The sequence below is a fragment of the Squalius cephalus genome (assembly GCF_949319135.1).
Source record: "Squalius cephalus genome assembly, chromosome: 18".
NCBI lineage: Eukaryota > Metazoa > Chordata > Actinopteri > Cypriniformes > Leuciscidae > Squalius > Squalius cephalus.
The window spans coordinates 12,073,907-12,101,499 of NC_137139.1; the positions used below are offsets into that span (position 1 = coordinate 12,073,907).

Genomic DNA, 27,593 nt, shown 5'->3' on the forward strand with positions numbered 1-27,593 from the left:
CCCGAAGAAAGATGAGGGTGAACTCTGATGATATTTGTGGGAAATAATGAAAGGAGGGACTTGATTTTCTTTCCCGTTTTGCATCCCTGTTTGCTTTAAATCGGCATGAAACGGAAGTTGCGATAGGCTTTTCTTCCCTATTGTGACGTATATCCGAGCGAAACAAGAACAAATGTAGGGTGAGGCTTGATTTTATCCAAGGGGAATTGATTGAATGGTTGTGGTTTGCTATTGGTGGATCTCATGTGAGTGACAGGTTATTGTCCCGCCCTCACGCCAGTAAACACATCATCAGAGAAGAGAAGAGATGCTGCAAGAGGGAGGGGAAGTTATTTTGATTAAAGATTACGAGGCACATTAATTTAAAAAATAACAATATGCACGGATAAATCATTTAGAATAAATACTTCAATGTTCCAATATTGCATAAAAAGATGCATCCCCACCAGGCAACATGCAGGACAACCTTTCTCCACTGTGCCTTGATTTATATCATATATAAACACTGGCTCCCTCTGCTGTCTGTTATGTGCAGTGACACCCAGTCCCACCTCAGGAACGCCAAGGATGACCAGATCCAACAGCATTCCCACTCACGAGGCCAGTTTTGATCTGTATCAGTCATCACCGCTGGGCAGCACCCTATCACTCGCCGAGCGGCCCAAGAGCATGATCCGATCCGGCTCCTTCAGAGACAGAGATCCCGGCGATGACGGTGAGACTTTGGGTTATATGGTTCAGTCTACATGGGGGTGTACTTTGAATCTCAGAGGGGACAAAACATTAGCATTGTCCGGGTCCCTTTAAGTAGTAAAGCCCAAAGCATACTTTGTTTTTTTTACGAATGCACAGTTGTACACACAGCCTGTCAAAGTATACTCTTCCAGGCTGCGTCCGAAAGGTTATAAATGCTGCCTTCGGAGGATGCATTCCAAAGTAGGAAGGCATCAAGAAACGTCCGAATCCAATTTTAGCTTCGCTTCCTGTCTCCTGAGGTATCTTCATTTGATCGATTTTTAAAGGCAGCACAGAAGTATCCTTGACTGCCTTTGATATCCCACAATCCTGTGCTTTCCATTCTGTGACAGTTGAGCTAGAAAATAAATAAATAAAGATGGCATCTGAAAGTTGCGGTGTCTGGTCAGTTTCTATGTAAATGTATGTTATTGACCAACATTTTCCATTTCTGATGTCATTTCTATCGAGAAATTACTATTGTAGTAATTAAATATTCACTTAGTTTTCACCAAATCTCTCTATTTTGCGCTAGATCAATAAACCATTACGCTGCATACAAAGTCTTTGCCTGATAAGTCAGCGGCCTAAGTTTTCAGACGCAGTCTCTTCCATTTATTCAGTTTTTTCTTTGACTATCTTGAAAAGCAACAGTCCTGGGGCACTGTTGCCACCTTGTGGATAAAGAAATTAGTGCAAACAAATTCAATGTCATTTGCGATCTGCGCATACAGAGTATTCGTGGTTACAAAAACCACGCTGCGCTTGGACAGTATGTGTGTACTGTGCTGATGATGACATTCACGAATACAGTATGCAGACCCTAGTGTACGCATAAATAGTTCACTTAAAAATGAAATTTTTGTCATCATTTACTCACGCTCAAGTTGTTTCAAACCTGTATGAGTTTCTTTTTTATGCTGAACACAAAGGAAGATATTTTGAAGAATGCTGATAACCAAACAGTTGATGGACCCCATTGACTTAAATAGTAGGAAAAAAAAAATACTATGGAAATCAATGGGGTCCATCAACAGAATTTTCATTTTTAAGTGAACTATTCCTTTAAGTATACTTTAGTCTTCAGTGTACTGTAAGTTAATTTGGATCAAAGTATCTACTAAATTACTTAAGCATTTTCTAACTATGTTTGTGCTAAAAGTTAGCTCTGTAAGCTGGATGTGACTCTACAAATAATAAAACACAATACAGGACATTTACAATAAATAATCAATGTATATCAACCTATCCTGTGATTTAGCTATTTTAGAGTTTTTAAAATCACATTTTCTCTCTTTCTGTCTCTCTTTGTCCTGCTGCAGTTCATGGCTCAGTGCTCTCACTGGTGTCTAATGCCTCTTCCAACTACTCCTCGGTAAGTATCCCAGCACTTTTTCCCCCAGAACACGTGTCACACGGCGCTAGACTCTCACGAGTGCAGCTCGGTCTGCTCCTGCTGATTTATAGAGCCTCACAGCAGGGACACTAGTAGAAGCTTTCTCGGCTTTCCTTACTGAAAATGGAGTTGTTACTTGAACTGCTGCACATGACATAGGTGCTGATGTGATCTATGGGTTCAATGAAGAACTGGCCTGGTTATGTACAAAAAAAAAAAAAGAAAAAAAAAATTACGCAGTTATAAACAATATAAAAATATTTATTTCATTCACTGATTCCCTCATAAGTAATACTACTTATTCTCAGCTAATTAAGCCAATTGGCCTATAAATAGTGAAATAATTTATCATTGCTTTATTAAAAAAATGCATTTGATGCCATTCCTATCTAGGGCTGCTATAATCTTTATTATATTGCATTCAAAAGCACAATATTGTCAAACTAATTTGACCAAATCGTGCAGCCCTGTTCCTGTCTTAGATCTTTTTCAGTTGAATTTGTGTTTTTTCATCACAATTGACTTCCATTTATTCAGCTTCTTACTGTCTCTCTGCCGTTCTTTTCTTCCGTGCAATCTCTCAGGCGGAGGAGAGAATTCAGGGCGAGGTGAGTGTCTGTCTCTCTCGGATTTTCCCTCTCCGTCATCCAGAAGTTAAAGATAGTCATATTTATAACCTGTTTTTGTAATACATGTTCTCAGAGATCATAACAGCTAAAGTCAGCTAATGTCAGGTGCTGCTCAATGGCACAGCATTTTAAGTGCCCCTATTATGCTTTTTCGAATACTGCCTTTCATGTAGAGTGTAATGTAGCTGTTTGTGAATGTAAAAGGTCTGCAAAGTTTTAAAAATCAAAGTGCAGAACAAATACAATGATTGTTTCCTTAAAGAATTAATCAATTCTGAACTGCCTGAAACGAGTCGTCTATAATTCCAATCTCACTTCCTGTTACATACATATGTAACAAAAATTTGCATAATGGCAGTCTATGGTCTTCATTGGCTGCCCGTGAACAATGTCTACTTTGACCCTCAAACACTGTAGCTGTAGCTGAGACTGGAAGAGTTTGGTTTGTGTAGTTGACATGTCGAGAAGACGCTATTTACAGTGCTGCAAATCCACTTTGCATGCATTTCAAGAGGATGAGGACTCGCGCTGGAATTTATACGGAAAAACTGACGCCATCGTTACTGTTGCTATCACTGTGTATCAAGTACTGAAGAAGATCCAGAGGTGAAATTCAGATATTTATTTTCCGTCACGCACTAAGCTGTAGACCAATCACAACAGACTGGGTCATCTGACCAATAAGAGCAGAGTAGACCAATCACAACAGACTGGGCAATCTGACCAATCAGAGCAGAGTAGACCAATCACAACAGACTGGATCATCTGACCAATCAGAGCTGAGTAGACCAATCACAACAGACTAGATCATCTGACCAATCAGAGCAGAGTAGACCAATCACAACAGACTGTGCAATCTGACCAATCAGAGCAGAGTAGACCAATCACAACAGACTGGGCAATCTGACCAATCAGAGCAGAGTAGACCAATCACAACAGACTGGGCAATCTGACCAATCAGAGCAGAGTAGACCAATCACAACAAACTGGGTCATCTGACCAATCAGAGCTGAGTAGACCAATCACAACAGACTAGATCATCTGACCAATCAGAGCAGAGTAGACCAATCACAACAGACTGGGCAATCTGACCGAGCAGAGTAGACCAATCACAACAGACTTGGCAATCTGACCAATCAGAGCAGAGTAGACCAATCACAACAGACTGTGCAATCTGACCAATCAGAGCAGAGTAGACCAATCACAACACTCTGGGCAATCTGACCAATCAGAGCAGAGTAGACCAATCACAACAGACTGGGCCATCTGACCAATCAGAGCAGAGTAGACCAATCACAACAGACTGGGCAATCTGACCGAGCAGAGCAGAGTAGACCAATCACAACAGACTGGGTCATCATTGGATGCATGTAAACCTATTGTAGAAGACCTAAAAAAAAAAAAAAAAAAAAAAAAAATTTGGGAACCTTTAAAATAGCATAATAGGGGCATTTTAATAACTAACATAGCAGTAATTCATAGCCTTAAACTGCCATTAGCTGTTCAGATTGGTGTTATGAGATTTCTCTGCTGTGTTTTTGTCAACTGATGTTTCATTCAATCATTCAAGGAAATGAGTAGCTAACCACGTGTTGGTACTCATAGTAGCTAACCACGTGTTGGTACTCATAATTTCCTCCATGTTCTGTGTTTAATAACTGTAATGTGAAGGCATATTCACATCAGACGGGATAAAACAAACACAACAGAAAAAATATTCACAAGCTGATCATGACATCGGATATCTAAACAAAGTCCAAACATTTATTCAGCATCCAAACAATTCAGAAAATGACTTTGCTTCAGAAAAAAATGTTGAATGTAAATAGTCTAATTGCAATAAATTGCTAAATTGTTGTCATTTTATATATCAAATCAGATATCTTTCATTTATGTTACTAAAAATAATGATAAAATATTTAGCATAAAAAAGTATTGCAATATGATATTTCAGATTTGACACATTGCATTGTCTAGTTTTAGTATATTAATGATGTCATGACTCATGATGATAATATTTTATTTTCCTGGTGGGAATATGCATTTACCGTTTCATGAGTCTGTCTACTTGATCTATGGATGCAAAAGGAATGTGTCTCACCAAGTTACTTTTTTTTTCCCTGGAAAAAAATGTACTTGGTGAAGTTTTGCATTCCAAGCCTGATGGCTTGAAGTGAGTCTGATTACTCATTGTGTGTGTTGTTCTGGTCTGGTGTTCATCATAGTATGTGGATATACTCACCATTTGTCTTTTCGTTACCTTCAGTTGCATGTATAAAATTTATCAGCCCACTCCATGTAGAGATAACATAAACAGACACAGTTGCTATTGGGAGTGCTAAATATCATCCGTCTCAGTTTTCCAGCAGCTGCAGCGAGCTGAAATTCCTGGAGCTTCATCGGCTCATTCTGACTTTAATACTTTCATTTAGGAAAAACAATTTAGAGATTTACGTCAAAGTAAATAATGTGATCATTTAGAGGAATAGTTCACCCAAAAATGAACATTCTGTCATTATTTTCTCACACAATGACTATCAATATCCTGTAACGACAATCCTGTATGACTTATCACAAGACTTCAGAAATCTTGTCATATGGAGTACTTTTATGATATTTTTTAATATCGATATTTAGCCCTCGATGTTTGCGATCACTGCATGGAATAGAGCAGCCTAACTTCCTAACTTGTTGTACGGAAGAAAAGTTGTACAGGTTTGTAACAACATGAGGATGAGTAATAATGACAGAATTCGCATTTTCAACCTATTCCTTTAAATTGAATGCCACTTTATTTTCAAATGATCTGTTGGTTAACAAGTTTGTGTGTTTCTTCACAGCAAATCCGTAAGCTGAGGAGGGAGCTGGAATCTTCACAGGAGAAGGTGGCCAATCTGACCTCACAGCTGTCTGCTAATGTATGTGCACACGGTCAAACACGCATAAAGTTAAAGATTAGTTTACGTGTACTAACTGTTCAAACGTTTGGGAATTAACAGTTATTTTAAATTGTAATAATATTTCTCAGCAATGCTGGTTTTACTGTGTTTTTGATTAAATAAATGCAGCTTTGGTGAGCAGAAGAGACTTCTTTCAAAAACATTTAAAAATCTTACCGACCCCAAACTTTTGAAAAGTAGTTCTGAATTATTCCAAACATTCCATTTATTATTTAAAGCTGCAGTCCGTAACTTTTATTTTTTGTTTTTAAAATGTACAAAATGTATATAAAAAGCGAGTACATCATCAATCCATTTTCCAAACCGTGTTTTTGTCTAATCCTGAATCGCTACAGTACGCTTATAATAAGTGTTTATATTGGGACTATTTTAGACTGGTACGGGTCGTACCGCTGCAGAGTAGCCCAGTACCTGCGTGACTCGTCATAGACATAAACAGAGAGAAGTAACTCTGGCTACAATGTTCGTCCACAAGAGTTCTGTTTATTAACCGCTAGAACTCCAAACGTTACAGACTGCAGCTTTAATATTACCTTAATTATATGACAGTCACTTGTAATGCAATTAAATATTTTTCTCTCTCCAGGCGAACCTGGTGGCAGCGTTTGAGCAGAGTCTGGCCCTCATGACCTCTCGACTCCAGTGCCTCTCTGTCAGTGCTGAGCAGAAGGTACGATAGTCATCCTAAAACACACACACACACTCCTGATCAATCTCCACCACCGATTAATTCAAAGAAGATGAAAAACTGGCTTATTGGTATAACAGTTAAGGCCACGATGACACACCAAGCCGACGTAAAAGAGCTAGCAGTGATGAAGCTGAGTGTGTTATCACCTCGCGTCAGCTGCGTCTCGGCCAAAAAGCTGCGCTCGAACACACCAAAAGGACTACAAGCGCACTTTCATCACTTTCGCTTTTATTCTCATGCACTGACTCGTTCGCAAAGCTGAACAGCCAATCAGAGTTCACTCTCGCATCGACATCGCCAAAGCCGACAGACGCAAATTCAACATGCTCGATCGGCCAAAATATGATGAGGTCCAACTAGGGGTGGGCGAATTTTTGTCACCAATTTCAATATAAAAAATAAAAAAAAACTAGTGCTGGGCAACGATTAATCACGATTAATCGAATCCAAAAATAAAGTTTGTGTTTACATAATATACTGTATGTGTGTGTGTACTGTGTATAATTATTTTGTATATATAAATACACACATATGCATGTATATATTTAAGAAATATTTGCATGTATATACTGTATATATATATTTATACATAATTTATGTTATGTATAAATTAGGGGTGTCAAACGATTAATCGTGATTAATCGCATCCAAAATAAAAGTTTGTGTTTACATAATATATGTGTGTGTATGGAGTATAATTATTTTCTATATATAAATACACACACACATGCATATATATTTAAGAAAAATATGTTATTTATATATAAAATATTTATATATAATATAAATTATATATAATATAAATATATATATACACAGTATATACATGCAAATATTTCTTAAATATATACATACATGTGTGTGTATTTATATATAGAAAATAATTATACACCGTACACACACATATATTATGTAAAAACAAACTTTTATTTTGGATGCGATTAATCGCGATTAATCGTTTGACAGCCCTAGTATAAATACAAATATTTTATATATAAATAACACATTTTTCATAAATATACACATGCATGTGTGTGTATTTATATATACAAAATAATTATACGCAGTACACACACATATCATTTTTAAAAACAAACCTTTATTTTGGATGCGATTAATCATTGCCCGTCACAAAAAAAACGAATACTAGCCTAGCCTATGTTAAAAAGTACTCTCAAGCTTATTGAAGAAAAGTAAAGAGTCAGTGATAAAATAAGAACAAAGAAACTAGTAACAAGCAATAGAACAAAGAAATAGACCTACCTGAAATAAGAAATGCTAGCCTACATAAATTGTATAACGTAATGAAATGTATAAAATAACACTGCATATCTTCACTGTGTAATTTAATTTATACATTTATTCTTATTAAAGTGATTCAGTCAAGAGCATTGAGAGATTTGCTTTTTTGATGTTTCGGACGGAACAGACGGAACGCACACATGCATTTTCTTTCTCAACTGTTTATGTTCACTTAAGAAAAAATGAGGATACTCGCAAAGGCGGCCATTTTGACACATAAGCGTGTGTATTTGACCCAATAACGCAACAAAAAGAACTCAGTTCAGTACTCGTCCGCTCTATTAGAAGCAGCCTTATGTGCGTGCGTCTCTCAGACAGCGCTGGGAAACAGTCCGTGGGAAACTCAGACCGTCGGCTTGGTGTGTCAGGGCCTTTAGAGCATTAGCATTTCATATCATGAGGGAGTAGGACCATTGAGCTGCCAAAACATTATAGTTCTGCTGATTTCATGTTTTTATATTTTTATATATTATGTATATGTATATATTAGTGCTGTGAAATTAATTAAACGCGATTAATCGCATCTAACATAAAAGTTTTTGTTTACATAATATATGAGTGTGTATATATACAGTATATACATATTATATATATGTATATATATAAAATAAACGTGTGTGTGTGTGTGTGTGTGTGTGTGCGTGTCTGTTTATATATACTGTAGCGCGTTCCTGAGGGGAAAAAGGAGAACGGACACGAGAAAGTGAGTTCAACCCAGAGGGTGTATTTATTTACAAGTGAGCAAATGCAAAGAAAAGTAGACCAGTGGATGCTTGACTGTAATCCTCAGGTCCGTGTCTCCGTAAAGTAGTGCTTCTTTTGGTGTTTCCATTGAGAGTGTCTTTGCGGTCTGGGTGAGTGAGGGTGAAAGTCTGCTTGAGCAGACAGTGTTCAGTCTGTGTGGAGGTCTGCCGGCAGAGAGTCCGTAACACCAACCTCCTGTTTATCACTCTCTGGCAAAGAAACAAACTGCACAACAAGCGTTCGTTTCAGTTGAGAGAAGAATCTCTACTTCTTCTGTCTCTGCCGGCGCTAGAAGATTGACTGAATGCCATCAGCTGGGCTTGGTGATTGCTCCCCAGCTCCCCATTGTGTGATGAGCTGCTGGCAACTCGCCACTAACTACGGCTGCAATTAACCATTATTTTGATAACCGGCCCATCGGTGGGCCCTCAGCCATTTCATATTTAAAACAATAATAACATCCTATGCTAACTAATCTTGACAAACTATATATCATTTGAAAGCTTACAATCTCTAGTTTTGGTGTCTGCTTTTCAAAATACATTACGAGGAGCAGTAATTTATCAATCTGCAACAATAATATTTTCATACTCCTAAGGCATGTTCAGACCTTTATTTTGAAAAAATTGGTAGAAACCACAGTTTGTTTTCATGCCAAGAGTTCAAAAGATAATATCCATTCAAATTTTTTTGGGAAAAAAAGGTCTGAAAATGTTTTAAATATAAAGAAAAAAATAATAGATTCACCATTTGTTATGCGGCGGCGAGCTATGATGCACATACATGTTCTTTTTATGTTTATTAGAGGTTGAATTCATATCAAAATCTGCAAAACCTCCCGTACTACTTCTGAATGGGATGTCTACTTCATAAATTGCATGAAAATTAGGGAAATATATGGCTCAGAGCACTCAAACCACATTTGGAAATAGTGGCGGCACCCTTATATGGTCAGTAATGGAGTCTGGTGGTCACCTAGTGAAAAAGTTTGGTACTGCGCCCAAACAAAATCTTACTGAAAGCTAATTCTTTGAGATATCAACCTAAAATTTGGAACACAATTTGTTCAGATGGGAGGGACACTTAAGGGTTAAACTGCTATATTACATTAATGGGCTATACCAACAATATTGCCTTTACTGTTCTCATAAATATGATTACTTGTGTTAAATGTAGAATTCTAAAACTTGATTTCTAATGGAAAATATTTGACGTCTGTTTGACGCGTATGCGCACACCGGTGCTTGTTCGTTGAAGTCTGTGAAGTTTAACAAGACTCGCTATTATTGGAAATACTCGTGGGACTTTCTAACATTTACATATAAGGATATAACCATAAAATGTAAGGAAAACGTGTCGAAGGCATTAAACAGCTCACGCATCTGTCAAAGCACGACAAGGCAAGATGCAGTAATGCGTATGCTTTTGTTTGAAGTGCTTATAAATATAAAGCATTCTCATGTTTCGGAAAACTTGGATCATGTACCATTCCAGCAGCAGCTCACTCTGTGTCCTCCGCTATTTTATTTGTATAAATATATGTGTGTGTGTGTGTGTATACACACTATACATACACACACACTATATATATATATATATATATATATATATATATATATATATAGTACCAGTCAAAAGTTTGGAAACATTACTATTTTTAATGTTTTTGAAAGAAGTCTCTTATGCTCATCAAGCCTGCAGTTAAAAAAAAAAAAAAAAAAAACAGTAATATTATGAAATATTATTACAATTTAAAATAATGGTTCTCTTTTTTAATATATTTTAAAATGTAATTTATTTTTGTGAGGCAAAGCTGAATTTTCATCAGCAAGTACTCCAGTCTTTGGTGTCTTATGATCCTTCAGAAATCATTCTAATATGATGATTTGATACTCAGTTATTATCAATGATGGAAACAGTTGTGCTGTTTAATATATTTTTTTGGAATACTTTTTTTCAGGATTCATTGATGAGTAAAACGTTAACAGCATTTATTCATAAAAACAGCATTTATTCAAAATAAAAACATTTCTAACAATATAAATCGTTACCATCACCTTTTATCAATTTAACGCATTCTTGTTGAATTAAAGTACTAATTTCGTAAAAAAAAAAAAAGTTATTGTTCCCAAACTTTTGAACGGTAGTGTATATTGTTACAAAAGATTTCTATTCTAAATAAATACAGTTCTTTTTAACTTTTTATTCATCAAATAATCCTGAAAAAAGTATCTCAGGTTATAAAAAAAATATTAAGCAGCACAACTGTTTCCAACACTGATCATAAATCAGCATATTAGAATGATTTCTGAAGGATCATAAGACACCAAAGACTGGAGTACTTGCTGATGAAAATTCAGCTTTGCATCACAAAAATAAATTACATTTTAAAGTATATTAATAAAGATAACCATTATTTTAAATTGTAATAATATTTCATAATATTACTGTTTTTTTGTTTGTTTTTTTTTAACTGCAGGCTTGATGAGCATAAGAGACTTCTTTCAAAAACATTAAAAATAGTAATGTTTCCAAACTTTTGACTGGTACTGTATATACACACACACACATATATTATGTAAACAACAACTTTTATGTTAGATGCGATTAATCGATTTGACAGGGCTAGTGTATATATATATGTGTCTTCAGGTTGGACCATGTGTATGAAACATGTTACCCAAACCTCAACTGTCCTTTCGCTGCCCAAAAGCTACATTTAGGTCCATATGTGTAACCACACAGAGTCACTGAGAGTGAAAGTGCAAATTTGGGTCAAATTATGACTGAATGGAGGTTGGGGGTTGCTGGCTTTTCTATACGTTCCAGACGTTCATGGCACATTGCCCTCTGTGAAAGAGGCAGTCGGTCTAGAAAGCTTTTTTTTGCGAGTCAGTGACCCGGATTCATCAATTCATTACAGTAACTGTGACCCTGCAGATTGTTTCAGTGATTCAGACAAAGCAAATGATGTTGAGGTACCAGTGATGCACAGCGGCAGGAGTTTTTGTAGACGTCCCTGTGGCTACGTCGGCTGTAAATGTCATTGGTCAAGTGCAGGCAGTAACTCATTGTCAAAGCAGAAGTTAACCTACATTTATTTGGAAAACCATCAGTAGCAGCGCTTTGGGGAATGTTGTTTCAATGTTGATGCTTTAAATGGATGAGCACAGAATAAATAAATCCGTATTTCTCTATAGGACAGTGAATTAACAGACCTGAGAGAAACCATTGAGAACCTTAAAACCAAGAACATGGAGGCACAGGCCGTCATCCAAGTCGCCCTCAATAACCCTGATGTTGCCCCCAAAGGTGAGGACAAATACACCTCGATTTGTGTTTTATCTCAATATATGATTATTATGTTACCGAACAAACATTCTTCATCCCTTCTCTCAGAGTTTCGAATCAGGAGGCAGAACTCATCCGAGAGCATCTCTAGTCTGAACAGCATTACCAGCCACTCCAGTGTGGGCAGCCTGAAAGACGATGCCAAGAAGAAGAAGAAAAAGAGCTGGGTAAGCGGATAAAGAGGAGCCGTTCTTTCTCTGACGGAATTATTGTGGATATTATTATCTGCAAGCACGTAACCATAGTTTTCATGTATTCTTCTCTTGTAAATCTCTAAGGTCTGTGAAGTAAGTTTATAAGTCTCTCTGAGGGAATGCTCCTTCTCGTTATGTCTTGTCTCTAACCGTTCTACAAAGCACCGTGTCCACTGGTTTCCATTGGGACAGCCACTGCAGCTTATACTTTCATAAACTATTCTATGTTACGACAGTAAAGGGGTGAATTCACTAAGCAAATAGCACATTGTATTTAAGTGCAAAAAACTTTTGCACCTGGAAAACAGCGTTATGTCCAAAATGACATACTCTATGCACTTGTACTATTCACTATGTACTCAACTATCTAGTCACCAATGTTGGATGACAAAATAACCATTTCAAATTCATACACTAGACTCTTACAGACAGTTTAGTGCATGAAGTGTCCAACATTCCACACTTTTTTGGTTAAATAAGTGCATCATTCGGGTGGAAAGTGCACTTTTTCTTTTTGGAATTTTCAGTGTGATAGAATAGTGGACAAGTAAGCAAATTGGGATGCAGGTTCTGAAAACTGACACGATGGGAACCAACAATTTGCGTCAAGACCTGAATTGCATTAATTTGCTTTAGTCCGTTAGGCATGGAAACAGCTAATAATGTGGTGCAAATGAACTGCTCTATCTGTGGTCACAGTTCATTCTTAGTGAATTCCCTCTAGAATGCCTCATTTACTAATCCTGTAAACATGTGGAAATACTGTGAACGTTTAATGTGGCTATTGCTGAAGAAGAAAATAAAAGAAAAAAACTCTTACTACAGCATGTTGAGAAAGAACACTTTGCATGTTGAAACTATCTTACAGTTGTTCAGTATTTTATCTGATTCAAGGCTGTAAACTCATTTATGGAAATGTATGTATCATTATGTATAACTATCCTCACCTGCCTGAGTGTTTCAAGTACCCTTGTTGAAAAATATCCTTTTCTCTTGTTTTGCTGAAGTACCATGTACCATGTGACATGTAGTTCTTGAATTGAACACTACATAAAGTAGGGAGGTTCGCAGAATGTATAATCATTTTCATACTGTAATTCTTATTTTACTCTAAAAAACTAATAACATATTCTCTTTCTTGCATAAAAGAACACAATGGTACTTTTGTCTAGTTTATAGTCTTTTTTTCAGAACAGTTTCAATCTGTACACTACCGCTCAAAAGTTTATGGTCAGTATTATTCTTTTTTTAAAGAAATTAATACTTTTATCCGGGCAAGGATGCAATTAATTGATCAAGAATAACAATAAAGGCATTTATAATGTTACAAAAAGTTTCTATTTCAAAAACTGCTGTTCTTTTGAACTTTCTATTCATCAAGAATCCTGAAAAAAAAATCATGTTTCCACAAAAATATGAAGCAGCACAACCCTTTCAACATTGATAATAATAACAATAAATGTTTTTTTGAGCATCACATCATCATATTAGAATGATTTCTGAAGGATCATGTGACCAAAAGGCTGGAGAAATTATGCTGAAAATTTAGCTTTGATCACAGAAATAAATTACATTTTAGTATATATTACAATAGAAAATGGTTATTTTAAATTTCAATAATATTTCACATTATTACAGTTTTTTACTGTATTTTTGATCAAACAAATGCAGCCTTGGTGAGCAGAGAAGACTTTCGAACAATAGTGTAAATTAATGAACTTCATTAAATTAATAAACTTAATTTTTCAGAATAAACAAACACTTGTATAATGTACTTGAAGTTCTCTGTCTTTCTCTGGATTTCTCTGTAGTTGCGAAGCTCTTTTGGCAAGGCGTTCAGCATAAAGAAGGGTGCCAAAGGTGGCTCGATGTACTCTGATATTGAAGAGATCACCACTCCAGATTCTTCTGCCCCCAATTCCCCAAAACTGGCCCATGAAGATGGAGAGAATCCGCCCCCTTCCCTCCAATCCAGCCAATCAGCCATCTCCTCTGTGTGAGTAAAGTTTTAAGAGTTTTTAATAAAGACGATTTCACTTTTGGGTTTCACTTTATTTTGATGGTCCCTTTAACACATTCTAACAGTAACGTTGTACCTACATGCCTACTAACTCTCATTGGAGTATAAGTAGACTGGTAGGGTTAGAGTTATAATAAGTTGGCATGTACTTACATATAGCCAGTAGAAAGTCTGTTGGAGGACCAACTCAATAAAGAGTTAGCAGATATTAAGCAGACAGTCTACTAATAGTCTAATAAGAGTTAGCTGACATGTAGTTGCAAAGTTACTTATAGTCAACAGTTCAAAAGGGACCATCAAAATAAAGTGTTACCCACTTTTGAAACGCAGCAGTAATATTACACCCTTTAAACTGCGTTTAAGTGTAATCACATTTAAAACCATATTGACGTTGTAACAGGATCCATGAAAGTAACGAGGAAAACGAGAGCGATGAGAAGGCGGTATCGGATCTGCGGTCTGAGCTGTGGGAGAAAGAGATGAAACTGACGGACATCCGGCTAGAGGCGCTGAGCTCGGCCCACCAGCTGGAGCAGCTACGAGAGTCCATGAACAACATGCAGGTTAGGAACTTTTACTACTGTCACTTTTACCTTTGTTCAGGGAATCCACACAGTCTGGAATTTTGCATGAGGGTGGAAGATTTCCCAATACAATTCATGCAAATTTGCCAAGTTGACCAGCAGAAAGCTGCTTGGTTTTGAGAGTGGCTTCTGTGTGAGCTTCATACATTGCAACACTATTGACAATAGACCATATTTGCCTAAAAACCTTTGCCAAAATTTCACAAATATTTGAAACTTTGCACTAGAACCATGCATAAATTCACTGCAGTTAATGGACCCTATCATACACCTGGCAAAATGCAAGTGTTTTTTGCTAGTTTCAGCCCGACGCAGTTATCATTTTCACGTCCTGCGCCACGTTGTTTGAATTAGCAAATGCATTTGCGCCCATCTGTTCGCCCATGGGCGTGCTAGTCTGAAAACGAGGTGTGTTCAGGCGCATTGCTGGCGCGTTGCTATTTTGAGGCAACTGAAATAGACTGTGCTATTGACCAACAAAAACCTGGTCAATGGCGCAATATTTTTTGTTATTTAAAGAACGCGCTAGTAATGTGCGCCTATAGGCGGGTCCACAACGTGCGTACCACTACCACAGTTTTTCCATTTCCAAATTCCGCCATGTAAATAGCGAATCCGCCATGGTGCGAGCGCAACTGGCTTTTAAAGGGAATAGGAGATGAGACTCTGATTGGTTTATTGCACGTTACGCCCAAAACACACCCATCACTCATTAAGAGAATAGGGACAACCCTTTTAGACCATGCGCCGACCATTTTTCCCGTCGTTAAACTAGCAAAAGTGGATTCAGACACGCACTAAGTGCACTTGCACAGTACACTTTAGACCATGCGTTTAAATCGTTAAAATAGGGCCCAATGAGTTTGCATGTCAAGCACTGCTATAGGCTGGAATACACTACACGACTTTTAAAATCTGAACAGATTATACGATTATCTGTTTTGAAATCCTCTGACTGGAAGGAATCATAGTCTGAAGCTAAAAAATCAGAGCCTGTGCCCATCTTACACTATGCAATTTTCTGTGAAATCTGTCAACTCAGACTGCCAAAAATCTGCAAACTGGCACAGATTTTTGGCAACTATTGTCGACTAGTCCAGACTGCAAATCAGGGCAAAAATCTGAACAACAGCAGTGTAGTGTGTTCTAGCCTTAAGAGAAAAAAAAATCTAATTCAGTTTGTCATTGCAGATGATGGTGGAGAGTCTGAAGGCAGAGAACGACCAGCTGAAAACAGGAAGTGCTCCGTCGTCCCTTGTCCTCCCTTGCGGCCCACCTTCTACTTCCACCTCCCAGCCCTCTGGCCTCGCCAGCCTCCTGAACTCCAACCAAAGCAAACCACCCATGAGCCTCACCAAGTCCTTCAGCCTCAGCCTCAATGAGTGCTCCAACCCTGGTGAGTTCACTAGTTATGCCATCTGATATTTTGGGGCACTTAAAAGTGAAAGCTTGCATCTCAGACCTAACCTAAGCAAACTGAGTCAAATCATTCTTTCTATCTCGCAGACGTTGCTCCTATGGAGTTACTGAGCCTGTCATCTCAGAGGGACGAGTCCTTTACGCGTGTTGTGGTCCGTATTTCTGACCAGCAAGTGCCCAGAGAGGTGAATACATGAAAACATATTTTAAAATGCTTTATACATGAATATTAGATCATATTGCCTAAATATTCAATGTGATGTACAATCAGGAGGTGAGGCAGCAGGATTTCTACATCGGCTCAGTGAGAATTAATGGGAAAACCGAGTGGTCGACGTTAGACACAGACATTTCCACAGCTTTCAGGGTGAGAGCTCGTTCTGTAGCATATACATTTTTAAATATATGCAAAGATAATTTAGTATGCAAAAAAGATAGTAATACTATTTTAGCATGCAAATAATAGCATGAAATTGCTGTTGATATTTAATGGCAAACATATTGTGCTGTTTATAATGTGTTCTTTGTCTTCATACATTAGGACTACATTTCCCTGGTGGATCCCAGTACAAGTATGGGACTGTCTGTCGACTCTATCCACAGTTACGCTATTAATCAGAGCAGGAGAGTGTTTGGAGCCGAGGCTCCTGAAAGTTCACCCTGTGACTGTTTAAAAAAGGGTCCTGGACTCGTCACTGTCACCCTCAAAGGTAAAAAACTCACAATTTCAAACTCTGAATCTCTCCATCAACTTTTTTAACACCTCATCTCGAGCACAACGTGGTGTTTCGAGCGTCAAGTCATTTTAGAGTCCTCACTGAAAGTGAAAAGCTGTGTTAATTGACAAAATCACAGGCTTCGGAACAGATCATATGTTTATGCTGGTTCAGTGCCATTAAAGCTAATCGTTTACTTCAGAAGTGCTGTTAACTCTTTCCTCGCCATTGACGGAAATTTCTGTCTTTCTGTGCTTTCACTGTTATACGGTAGGGGACGCTATGAGACATCTTCTGAAAGAGTTCAGAATCTCCTGATCAAAAGACATGTGAAGAAACAGAAAAAAGTGATAGCATATGAGAGCATATGTAAAATAACGCGATCATCAACATTTAATAGCATATAAATTAAAACTGCCTAATGTTACAGAATGAAATGTCGACTCAGGACAAGTTGTTGGACTGTGAAGTTTTGGGGTGTTGATGAACTCGATCTACTCCATCTATGTTTTGATCAATGTTCTGAATCCCATCCTGACATAGGTTTTAAGGCTGAAGTTCATTTCTTTCTTTTGATATATTGCATGTTCAGATATTCATGCAACAAAATATTCTGGGGACCATTAACATTTTGTTAGAATGATCAAAAATTCTGGTGGTGGCTGGCAACTTATTTTCAAAAACGCTGGTTGGGAAAGAGTTAATTATAATATTAATTCATTTAAAGGACAAGTTCGGTATTTTACACTTAAAGCCCTGTTTACAGATCGTTTTTGATGAAATAGAACGGTTAAGATTAAATTTTGGACAAATGTTGCTGTCCCGAGAATTTTAGGTTTCTTTCGCTTTCCCAAACACCAGTAGACTGGGTGTATAGGTGCACTCGAACACTCCTTCCTAAAACACATTAAACTTTCGTTTACAAAGACGTGAAACTCACCGAGTGGTCAGGGGTGTTCACTGATATGCTCACACAAAAATCGCTGCAAAATATGCTTATCATAGTTTTTGTCTCCTCCATTGACTTGCATTGGATGTGCTGTGAGGTACGGTATTACTCCGCCGCCGGAAACTGAAGTGGGGTTCAGGGGTTGTTTTCTTCTTCTTCTTCGTGTTTTTTTTTTTTTTTTACGGCGGATCGCAAACAATGAAATGCCAGTGGTTTGCTTGCAAAGGTGCATTATCGCCACCAACTGGGCTGGAGTGTCTATTATTCAAGCTCTCAACGGAAGAAGTTCGGGTGTGAGGCGTTTGGAAAAATAGGTCCACAGTTTTACATCGAATGGTAAAACACCTGTTGGAAAGCATCTTTTGCAGCGATTTTTGTGTGAGCATATCAGTGGACACCCCTGACCACTCGGTGAGTTTCACGTCTTTGTAAATGAAAGTTTAATTTGTTTTAGGAAGGAGTGTTCGAGTGCACCTATACACCCAGTCTACTGGTGTTTGGGAAAGCGAAAGAAACCTAAAATTCTCGGGACAGCAGCATTTGTCCAAAATTTTATCTTAACCGTTCTATTTCATCAGAAACGATCTGTAAACAGGGCTTTAAGTGTAAAATACCGAACTTGTCCTTTAACTGTTTAGCAAATGTTTTTTAGAGATCTTCTATTGATGATAATTTTCCTTGCACACCAAATGCTAGCATTGCCATTTTGTGAGCTATGTGGAGCAAGATTGTGGACCAATGAGAATTCACTGTGGGCGGAGCTACCCAGTTTCTAAAATAGAAACCAATACACAGGAAAAATATCTTGACATTGATACTGTTGACAGTCATGGCTGGTTACTCTGTTTCTGTCTACTAGATGTTTCTCGTTCCTGTTTTAATTGTTTGTGTCTTTAGTTCTTTAGATTTCTATGGCACTTCTAACTGACCTCTGATTCACCTAATCTTGCTGTTTGTTCCAGGTGTTAAGGATAAATGTGTGGATAGTCTGGTTTTCGAGACGCTCATCCCCAAGCCAATGATGCAACACTACATAAGTTTGCTTCTGAAGCACCGGCGACTGGTCCTGTCGGGCCCCAGCGGCACAGGGAAGACCTATCTCACCACCCGTCTGACTGAGTACCTGCTGGAGAAGAGCGGCCGTGACCCCGGCCCGGGCCTTATCACCACCTTCAACATGCACCAACAGACCTGCAAGGTGAAGCCTGGAAATCACACAAACTGAGCTCCTTCCACACTGATTTGTGTCGCAAGCAGTTGTAAAGCCTCACTTTGGTCTTCTCTCCCTCAGGACCTCCAGTTGTACCTGTCTAATCTGGCCAATCAGATTGACCGTGATTGTGGTACTGAGGACATTCCATTGGTCATTATCTTGGATGATATCAGTGATGGGTCCTCCATCACCGATCTGGTCAATAGTGCACTGACCTGCAAATATCACAAATGGTGAGTTTCAAAATCATGAACAAAAATCATGGTTTCAAGGTAAATAAAATGTATATTAAATATAATTTTGACCTGGACTTCTTCCTGACAGTCTTTGTGAGATCCACTCTTTTACAAGACAATTTTTTAATCTGAATTTGAATTTTTCTTGAATATTTATTTCAGCCCGTATGTCATTGGAACCACCAATCAATCTGTTAAGATGTCGTCAAATCATGGCCTGCATCTCAGTTTTAGGTAAGTTCCTAATTTCTTTAGCACTGTTTTATTCCAGTTTGTAGATTGTAGTGAGGTAAAGTAAAACCTAATAAAATTTGACCTGATCTTACAATAACATCCTCATAAAGAAATTTGAAATACCAAATCAATATTCCAAATGTACTTCATTTGTGATTTTTCCATTCGTCTGAAGAATGATCACCTTCTCTAACAACGTGGAGCCTGCAAATGGGTTCCTGGTGCGGTACTTACACAGGAAGTTGGTCGAGACGGAGGATGACAGCACGGTTCACAGCGCTGAGGTGCTGAGGGTTCTGGACTGGGTGCCTAAACTCTGGTACCATCTCCATACCTTCCTGGAGAAACACAGCACCTCAGACTTCCTCATAGGTACAGCTTTAAACGTTCTGCATATATGATCACAAATTGAATGAAAAACATTATTTAACCATTTATATTAGCAAATTCATCTGTACCACGCACTACCTTTTAAAGGTCATGGTTTAGTTGTAGCACAGCATTAGTTTTAGCACAGATCAAAGCCAAGTTTCCAAAAGAGATCTTAGCTATGGCTCTTGTCTTTGCAGGTCCCTGCTTCTTCCTGTCTTGTCCAGTAACTTTAGCAGAGTTTCGCTCCTGGTTTATTGACCTCTGGAACCAGTCCATTATTCCTTATCTTCAGGAGGGAGCTAAGGATGGTGTGAAGGTAAGCTATTGTCCACATAGGCCACCGTTTCCCAACCCTCTTCCAGGAGGTTCCCCAACAGGGAACAGGTGTGTTTGATTAGGAAGAGTTTGAAAATGTGTACTGTTGGTGTACCTCCAGGAAAAGGATTAGAAAACACTGACATAGGAAACTATGTCTAAGCAAGGGTGTCCAATCCTGCTCCTGGAGGGCGACTATCCAGCAGAGTTTAGCTCCAACCCTATTAAAACACCTGAGCCAGTTAATCAAGGTCTTGAGGATCTTTCGAAACTTCCAGGCAGGTGTTTAGGAGATAAACTCTGCTGTAAGGTGGTCCTCCTCATAAGTGACTATAGTGAAACACACTTCAGAGGGAGCAACTCTCTTAAAGGTGCAGTAAGCGAATTTCTGAGAAACGCTGTTGATATTTGAAATCACCGAAACAAACATGCCCCTACCCAAAAGGATCACACGCCTATCTTGATAAGCCCCGCCTCCAAATTCACAAACACAGGCACCGCTCCCCTAATGTGTGTATACGCCCCTTTCTGCTGATTGGCTACAAGTGTGTTTTGGTGCTCGGTCCGATCCACTTTCAACAGCATTTCTCAGAATCGCTTACCTTTAATGGTCACTTATGTGCACCATACAAATAGTGCAAGAGACTCAAATAATACCCCCAGTTGATTTTAACACAGTATGTTTCTAAGCTATCAACTGTATGCTCTTAATCTTGTTTTTTCCTAGATTCTGTCCAGCTTCATCTTAGTGTTTTCTGGTTATCCTCTGGCTTTTTTTACTGATCTTGTAGTAAAGCATTATGTAACCCTTACTGAAAAAAAATACTGCTTAATAGGGCTGTGCGATTAATCATAATTGATTTGTGATTTCGATTTTGGCTTCCGACGATTATGAAAATAAGATAATCGATGTGAAACAATTATTGTGCCTCTGCTGCATTCCCCCACACCTTCCTTTCCTTCACAGCGGTGTACTTTCGTTTCTCCCTAAAGCCCCGGAGTGTTGTAAAATGCAGTCTATTGTTGCTAAACTGCGGGATGTGCTCGATATTATTATAAGCAAAGTATACAGTGGACAGTTATGTCTTAAGTGAATGTAAACAGTTGAGAAAGAAAACGTGTGTGTAACAGTATATTGGGTCCGTGCATTAGCTCTTAAAGGGACAACAGCCTAATAAATCTGCTGCAGTCATTAATGTTAATCAAACAACAAAAGACAAAGATAAAATCACGCACTGCTCTTAAATTAATAAACTGTAGTTTTAATAAGGATTAGTCTATATTTAATGTATACAGCAGTGTTATTTTACATTTGATTACTTTATTCAATTTCTGTTGTAGGCTATTACTAATCTGAATACCTCTGTTAGTACATCTTCCTGAAGAAAAACCTAAAGCACTATTTATTTAATTTATATTTTTGTTCTGTTGTATTTTTTGGCATATCACCCACCTATAATCGTGTTAAATAATCAAGGTTTCAATATTGAGCAAAATAAGAGCGATTATGATGTTTGCCATGATCGAGCATCCCTAATGCTTAAGCTAGTTTGTTGGTCGTAGCTGTTGTGCTAGCCTGGTTAGGCTGCTGTGGCTTTCTGTTTTTACAGGGGTTCTGGGAGACCAGTGAACCACTTTAGGCTGGTTTAAGACCTTATTCTATCTTAAAATTGGGCCAAAATGAGGCAGCTCACTACAATTAGGAACAAAGCTTATCTGCTGCTAAAACAGTTGTTTTTTCTGTGAATCAAATTACACTTTTAATGTTATTGACAAGTCAAGTGCAGTGGAGTCTTGGAGCTCAATATCTGCATTCATATATATTTTAGGTCCATGGTCAGAAAGCAGCGTGGGAGGATCCAGTGGAGTGGGTGAGGGATACGCTGCCCTGGCCTTCAGCTCAACAGGACCAGGCCAAACTCTTTCACCTCCCTCCGCCAACCACCGGCCCCAACGCTGCTTCAACACTCCAGCAGACCAGTGACGACAGGTCCAAAAAGGACACGTCTCTTCCCACCATGGAGTCCGATCCACTGGTGAGTGTCCAGTACAGCTATACCGGAGCCTATGTAAACAGTTCTGCATGTGTTCTGACAAGCTGTCCTTGTTCTGTCCCTCATTCAGATGGCGATGCTGCTGAAACTCCAGGAGTCTGCTAACTACATTGAATCGCCGGAACGGGACATTTCAGGCAACCCCACATTCTAGGTTGAGCTAAAAGACTTGAGAGCTCGCTAATGGCTAGTGCTGTTTCAAAACACTGTTCTGTACAGCTGATTTGCACCTCCTGTTTCCTTCAAAAGGTTTGAGAGTGTCAGGACGAGGAACTCTCAAGAACATCCAGGTCAAGGCAGACAAAATTCTCAGCCTGAAAGTAAAACAGAAAAACAGATCCTGCCAGATCTGAGCGAGATTCTTTTTTGCACTGTTGTCTTAACCGGTCCTTCCTTTGCTTACCTAACCTGCAAGTTGCATGGCAATACTTGCAACTGAGGATTGTGAAGATTGGATGATTGTGAAGATGAGATGTTCTTGTCTACCGTACTGGGAACAAAATGTGCTTCATGTTTTTTTATTTTACTTTTGTTTTAGGTAATATCTGTCCATTTGGACCAAAAATCTATTTATTCTTATTTGCAAGAGTACCGACACTCCATCCTCAAGATCAAGTCGTCTGAACCCTGTACACTAAAGTGCGGTTACATTTAGACCAACTCGCATGGATGCAAAATATAATGTACAAGATGGTGCTTAGAATTCAGCCTTAACTGATGTCCCTCCATATATCATGAAGTCAGTTTCATAGCAATCGGAAAATAACTCTATATTACCTCAGTTTGCATAGTGATGCAGTTTCAAGGTGCAGTACATACCCATAACCCCGTTGCTTTTATTCCTATCAAAGCAGACATGAAGGAGACAGATGTAGACTGTAGATCTCGGAGATGATGCACTTTGATTTGTAGCTTTCAAGCAAGAGTGCTGACTGTTTAAAACTCGAGGGTCGTTCACTCTGACGGTGATTTGCAGCGACAAAACAACCAGAAGTTATGTGTTTTCAATGAGGGTTGGAGGCGGCATGAGCGACAGAGACTGTTGGCGATGGACAAAGTTGAGCAAACTATATGCAAATGTGACATTACCAATGGGAGAGTAGACAGTGAAGCTCATGCAATCTGCTGCTTGATATTGTTGGTTATTCATTGTCTACGAAAGTTGCTGAATTTTGACGGCACTCGGTTATGCAGCAAAAGTAGTGGGGCTCATGTGATCCACCGCCTGATACAGTTGGGGGTAACCTCAGGTGATTTAATCGCTAGCAGTAATAACAGGTGCTTTTACCGGTGCATGGGAGCAGTATGCAACTTCTTACTTTCAGTAATCATGCATTTGACCTTAAGGCCTGGGTATACTTCAATTTCTACGTTAAGCTCAGTCTCACGCACAGCCCGGACAGCAACATAGTGTCGGCCCAGATCCGGCCCACATCTGGTATGTGTGGATTCCACATGTACCAGATGTGGGCTGACACTGTGTTGCTGTCTTGGAGTTGAGCATGCAAGCCTTTCAAACTATGCTCTTTTGAGTGTGTATTGATGATGTGTTAATAGATCTTGCTTTTCAAGTGCTCAGATCACTTGTGCATGCGCTGTTATTGGCAGACACAAAAATCGGGGGGGAACATGGACGTTGTGCATGGACTATGGTGATTGTGACCCGAGCTGGAGCAGAACGTAGACAAGGGAAGTATACTTTTGGCTTTAGTTCCAATAGCCAAGGTGCTCATGGATCATCAAGCTAATCGAAGGCTTTGTTCTCACTGACATCACAAACCCGATTCGCTTGCTGATGTCATTGCTGTAGCAACTAATGTAGGCCCTGTTTCCACCAGGTATTAACGTGGTGATCACTTGTGTTTGGATTATGCTGAGAAACTTTTGGGCACGCTCTACATAACTTCCATACAGTGCATGAATACTATTTGAATGAATGAACCCGTGTTATGCGGCTTATAAGCAAATGCGGGAAAGGAAGAGAATATAAAGGATACGGATGGCAGTTGGTAATTAATTTGTTTTGGTACAATGCAGCGAAGTACAACGCATTCAGGACGAATAAGCGTTTACTTTACATTGGCTACCTCCGTAATTGGTTTCAGTGATCCGATCGGTGCTGAACATTTGTGATAATATCACCAAAAATGCATTTAATACCAGTTGGAAACAAGTCCGTAGATGTACTGGATATTGACTCCACTGCCTAAACATACGAAACCAAATAAAATGGGTCTAGATAGCGTTTGAAAACAAATCAGGATTGTTTGCAGTGTGAACAAAGCCTAAATGGTTTAAACAACTTGTTTTGTCTGGAGGAGGTTCAGTAATTTGATATCTTTGGCTTTTGTTATGTCTTGAGGTTCAAAGCAAAATAACATCAGTGTTAGCTTACAGTTTTACACACGCTTGTGTCCTTTGTTCTTCTGTAACAATGTAGCCAGTTTCTGGAAATGTTGTAATAATTGGGTTTTATTTATGGTGGTTTCAAGTCATGGGACGGCCCCATGTCAGTGTCTTTTATAACCCCCTAATCATTCCAGTAATACTGTAATAATTACGAAATCTCAAAAAACACAAAAAAATAATAATGGTGGATTGTAATTTATGAATGCGTTTGCTATTGGCTGATTACAAGTGCTGCAGAACTGTACGTGCATGAAAGCTTTAACTTTGAGGAAGATTATAGTTAAAAAAGGCACCTTATCATGAGATGCCAAAGGATGTGTTGGCAACCAGTCTACAAGAGCAACATGCAAATTTTTCCTAAATTATTATTACCTAATTGAAACGTGTACTAACCGGTCTTAGTACTAGCAGTGTAGCAATGTCAGATGAAACGCGTGCCGTTGGAATCGCAGAATGTAAATTGGATCAAAACATCAGTTTGCCAACACACCTTGTGCTCTTGATGATGCTTGCTGATTCTTGTGCTTGTGTTTACGTGTCCTGTTAATGTCAGACGTAGCTCTCCAAATGAATAACCACAGGAGTGTTTTTTAAAGGTCTTTTTTTGTACGTTTTTTTACTAAAGGATCTTAGTCTGACATTTGTAAATAGGATTTTCAAAAAAATGACCAAAAAAATGCAAACAAAAACCGTCTATGCTAGAATAAACATCAGAAGGATAAAATATAACACCTATAAACTGAATGTGTCTGGTTAGATTTACATTACAGGGAAGATCGCAGTCATCTCTCAGCTATTGCCTTTCCTGTAGGGGCAAGTTAGTAACTAGATCATGTTGCCTATGTAAATTTTTCACTATAAAAGTGTCCTCTTTATTCTCTTCCGGGTCGTACAAGGTATAGAATAGCTTTTACGATTAGTTGGTCTCAACAACCCATAAAAAATGGTTAAAAAAAACAAAGAAGTGACAGTGGTGCTTCAAATCACACAAGTACCTCAAAATCTGTCTTAACAGCTCATTGTAGGATCAAAAACCTTCCCTTAATAGCTTATGGATAGTTTGGGGCTTTGGGGAAGATTCCCCGTTGTTTGTCTTGAAAATGTGCCTAATATAAGCCAACTCGTTGGACATTGCAATACCTAAACTATTATGTTTTGCAAGGGATTGTTTGCTGCGGGGAATAGGAATGCGAGCGAACGTACTATCCTTTTTTTGTGCTAGCTTATAAAATGACTTTGAGATTTGAGCTCGCAGGGAGTCTCGTTTCCAAATGTCCTGGAAATCGCACAAACCGAAGCCATTTCCCACTGTCTCTTCTCCTGTCACAGATACATGTGCATCGTAGTACAGTGTGCTTTATCATATCTTGCATAACAGATATAGTTTGGACAACCTAAAATAGAGTGTCTAACTATGTATTGATTAATTTATTTTTTGTGGTTTATGAATAACAACGCTGAATGTTCAAGCAGGCACAATAATAAACCTGTGGTTTGTTAACTCTTTTTTTCCCACTTGTTTTATATTAAACATGCTATACAAGGTTTGATGTTGTTTAATCAAAACAGATTGATGATTTGTCACTATGCAGCGTTGGAATATAATTTTAGGCTGAGACTGAGTTCAGTTGTCAGTACCAATGACAGATAACAATGGTATGTGATAAGCTAATGTGCAGGTTTGATGGTGTTTTAATGTCGTTGATGTCTATCACCATTGTTTGTCTGGAAAAACACATTGGACCTACCTGTCCCACTGGGATTTCAAACAAAACTGCTTTTCTTTTTTTCTTTTCTTCTTTTAAAGAAATGGATCTTGCTTTCTCTTTAATAAATATTTCTATTTTGTATAGAACATTGCAATTGTAAACATTGTAAATAGAAAACCCATCTGCGACCACAATCACAGTAAAATATGAAAAATCCGGCCCTTGGATGAGACACCTTTTGTTATTGTTGTCTTTTATTATTTTCATTTTTTTTGTGAACTGTCTGCTGGAAAGGGGTTATAAAGGCATATGTGCTGATCTGAGAGAATTGAATCCATCAAATATTCACTCACGTTTTCAATAAACTCGTGCCATCCCTACACTAAGATGTCTCTTTCACTGGTCTTGTACACTTATTTCAGTTTTTTTTTTTTTTTTTTTTTATATATATATTTGACAATTATTACATTAATGAAATTGAACATCCGTTTGTATTTTTGAACACTACACAACTTGGTAATACTTTAGAATACTGTTCCTTCATTAATGAATAACTACACAGGAACAAATAACACACTATTAACATTCTAGTAACTACTATTAACTTACAAGAAACTCTGATTAACAAATTAGTAAGTAATAGCGCTCAGTTGAATGTGTTAGTTCACTATTAGCCAATCAGTAACTACTATTTTTCATACCTCACTGAAGACTACTATATACAGGTTCATAATTAATATTAATAATGCATAATGTATAATATAATGGTAACCCGAATCAAGTGTTACTACATCTTTATAAAGGAACTACTAATTATTTGGATCAGTATTCTAAAGTGAAGATCATGGGAACACACTAGTAATGACTCAAGTGTTAATAAATCCATTGGAAGGAATTGCTATTCAAAATCTTACAAAAATCTCAAAAGCTTACAATGACTTGAGTCAATATTAGGTAGTTATCATGTTTTTCACTTTAGAATACTGATCCAAATAATTAGTAGTTCCTTTAGAAGGATGTAGTAACACTTGAGTTACTAGTGTGTTACCGTTACCTTTTATTATAAATGATGCATTATTCATGTTAATTATGAACCTGTATGTAGTAGTTCTCTGGGGGGTATGAAAAAAATAGGCTAGTAGTTACTGATTATAGCTAATAGTGAACTTCCACATTCAACTGAGCGCTATTACTTACTCATTTGTTAATCAGAATGGTATCAGTGCGTTACCCACGCTAAAGTGTTACCCACAACTTTTCAAGTCAGAGATTTTTATTCTGCTTGTTGAGGTTTGTCTCCCTCTACCGTCTTAATTTTGTAACTGCTGTATGGACCGCACGTTGCAGTTACACTTTTAGAC

General features: G+C 38.1%; 1 protein-coding gene across 1 annotated transcript in view; it reads left to right on the plus strand.

The window, feature by feature from the left end:
- The window catches only part of nav1a (neuron navigator 1a), a 138,830-nt gene extending 112,334 nt beyond the window's left edge, over positions 1–26,496 (plus strand). The window contains 20 exon segments of the mRNA XM_079848548.1: positions 536–715; positions 2,058–2,110; positions 2,716–2,739; positions 5,601–5,678; positions 6,307–6,390; positions 11,658–11,769; positions 11,857–11,975; positions 13,814–13,998; positions 14,423–14,585; positions 15,798–16,002; positions 16,113–16,210; positions 16,297–16,392; positions 16,567–16,735; positions 18,653–18,888; positions 18,982–19,136; positions 19,302–19,373; positions 19,549–19,745; positions 19,943–20,061; positions 21,890–22,096; positions 22,185–26,496. Of these exon segments, the coding sequence (XP_079704674.1) occupies positions 536–715; positions 2,058–2,110; positions 2,716–2,739; positions 5,601–5,678; positions 6,307–6,390; positions 11,658–11,769; positions 11,857–11,975; positions 13,814–13,998; positions 14,423–14,585; positions 15,798–16,002; positions 16,113–16,210; positions 16,297–16,392; positions 16,567–16,735; positions 18,653–18,888; positions 18,982–19,136; positions 19,302–19,373; positions 19,549–19,745; positions 19,943–20,061; positions 21,890–22,096; positions 22,185–22,268 (2,636 nt within the window). The 3' untranslated portion in view covers positions 22,269–26,496.
- The last annotated feature ends 1,097 nt before the right edge of the window (positions 26,497–27,593 follow it).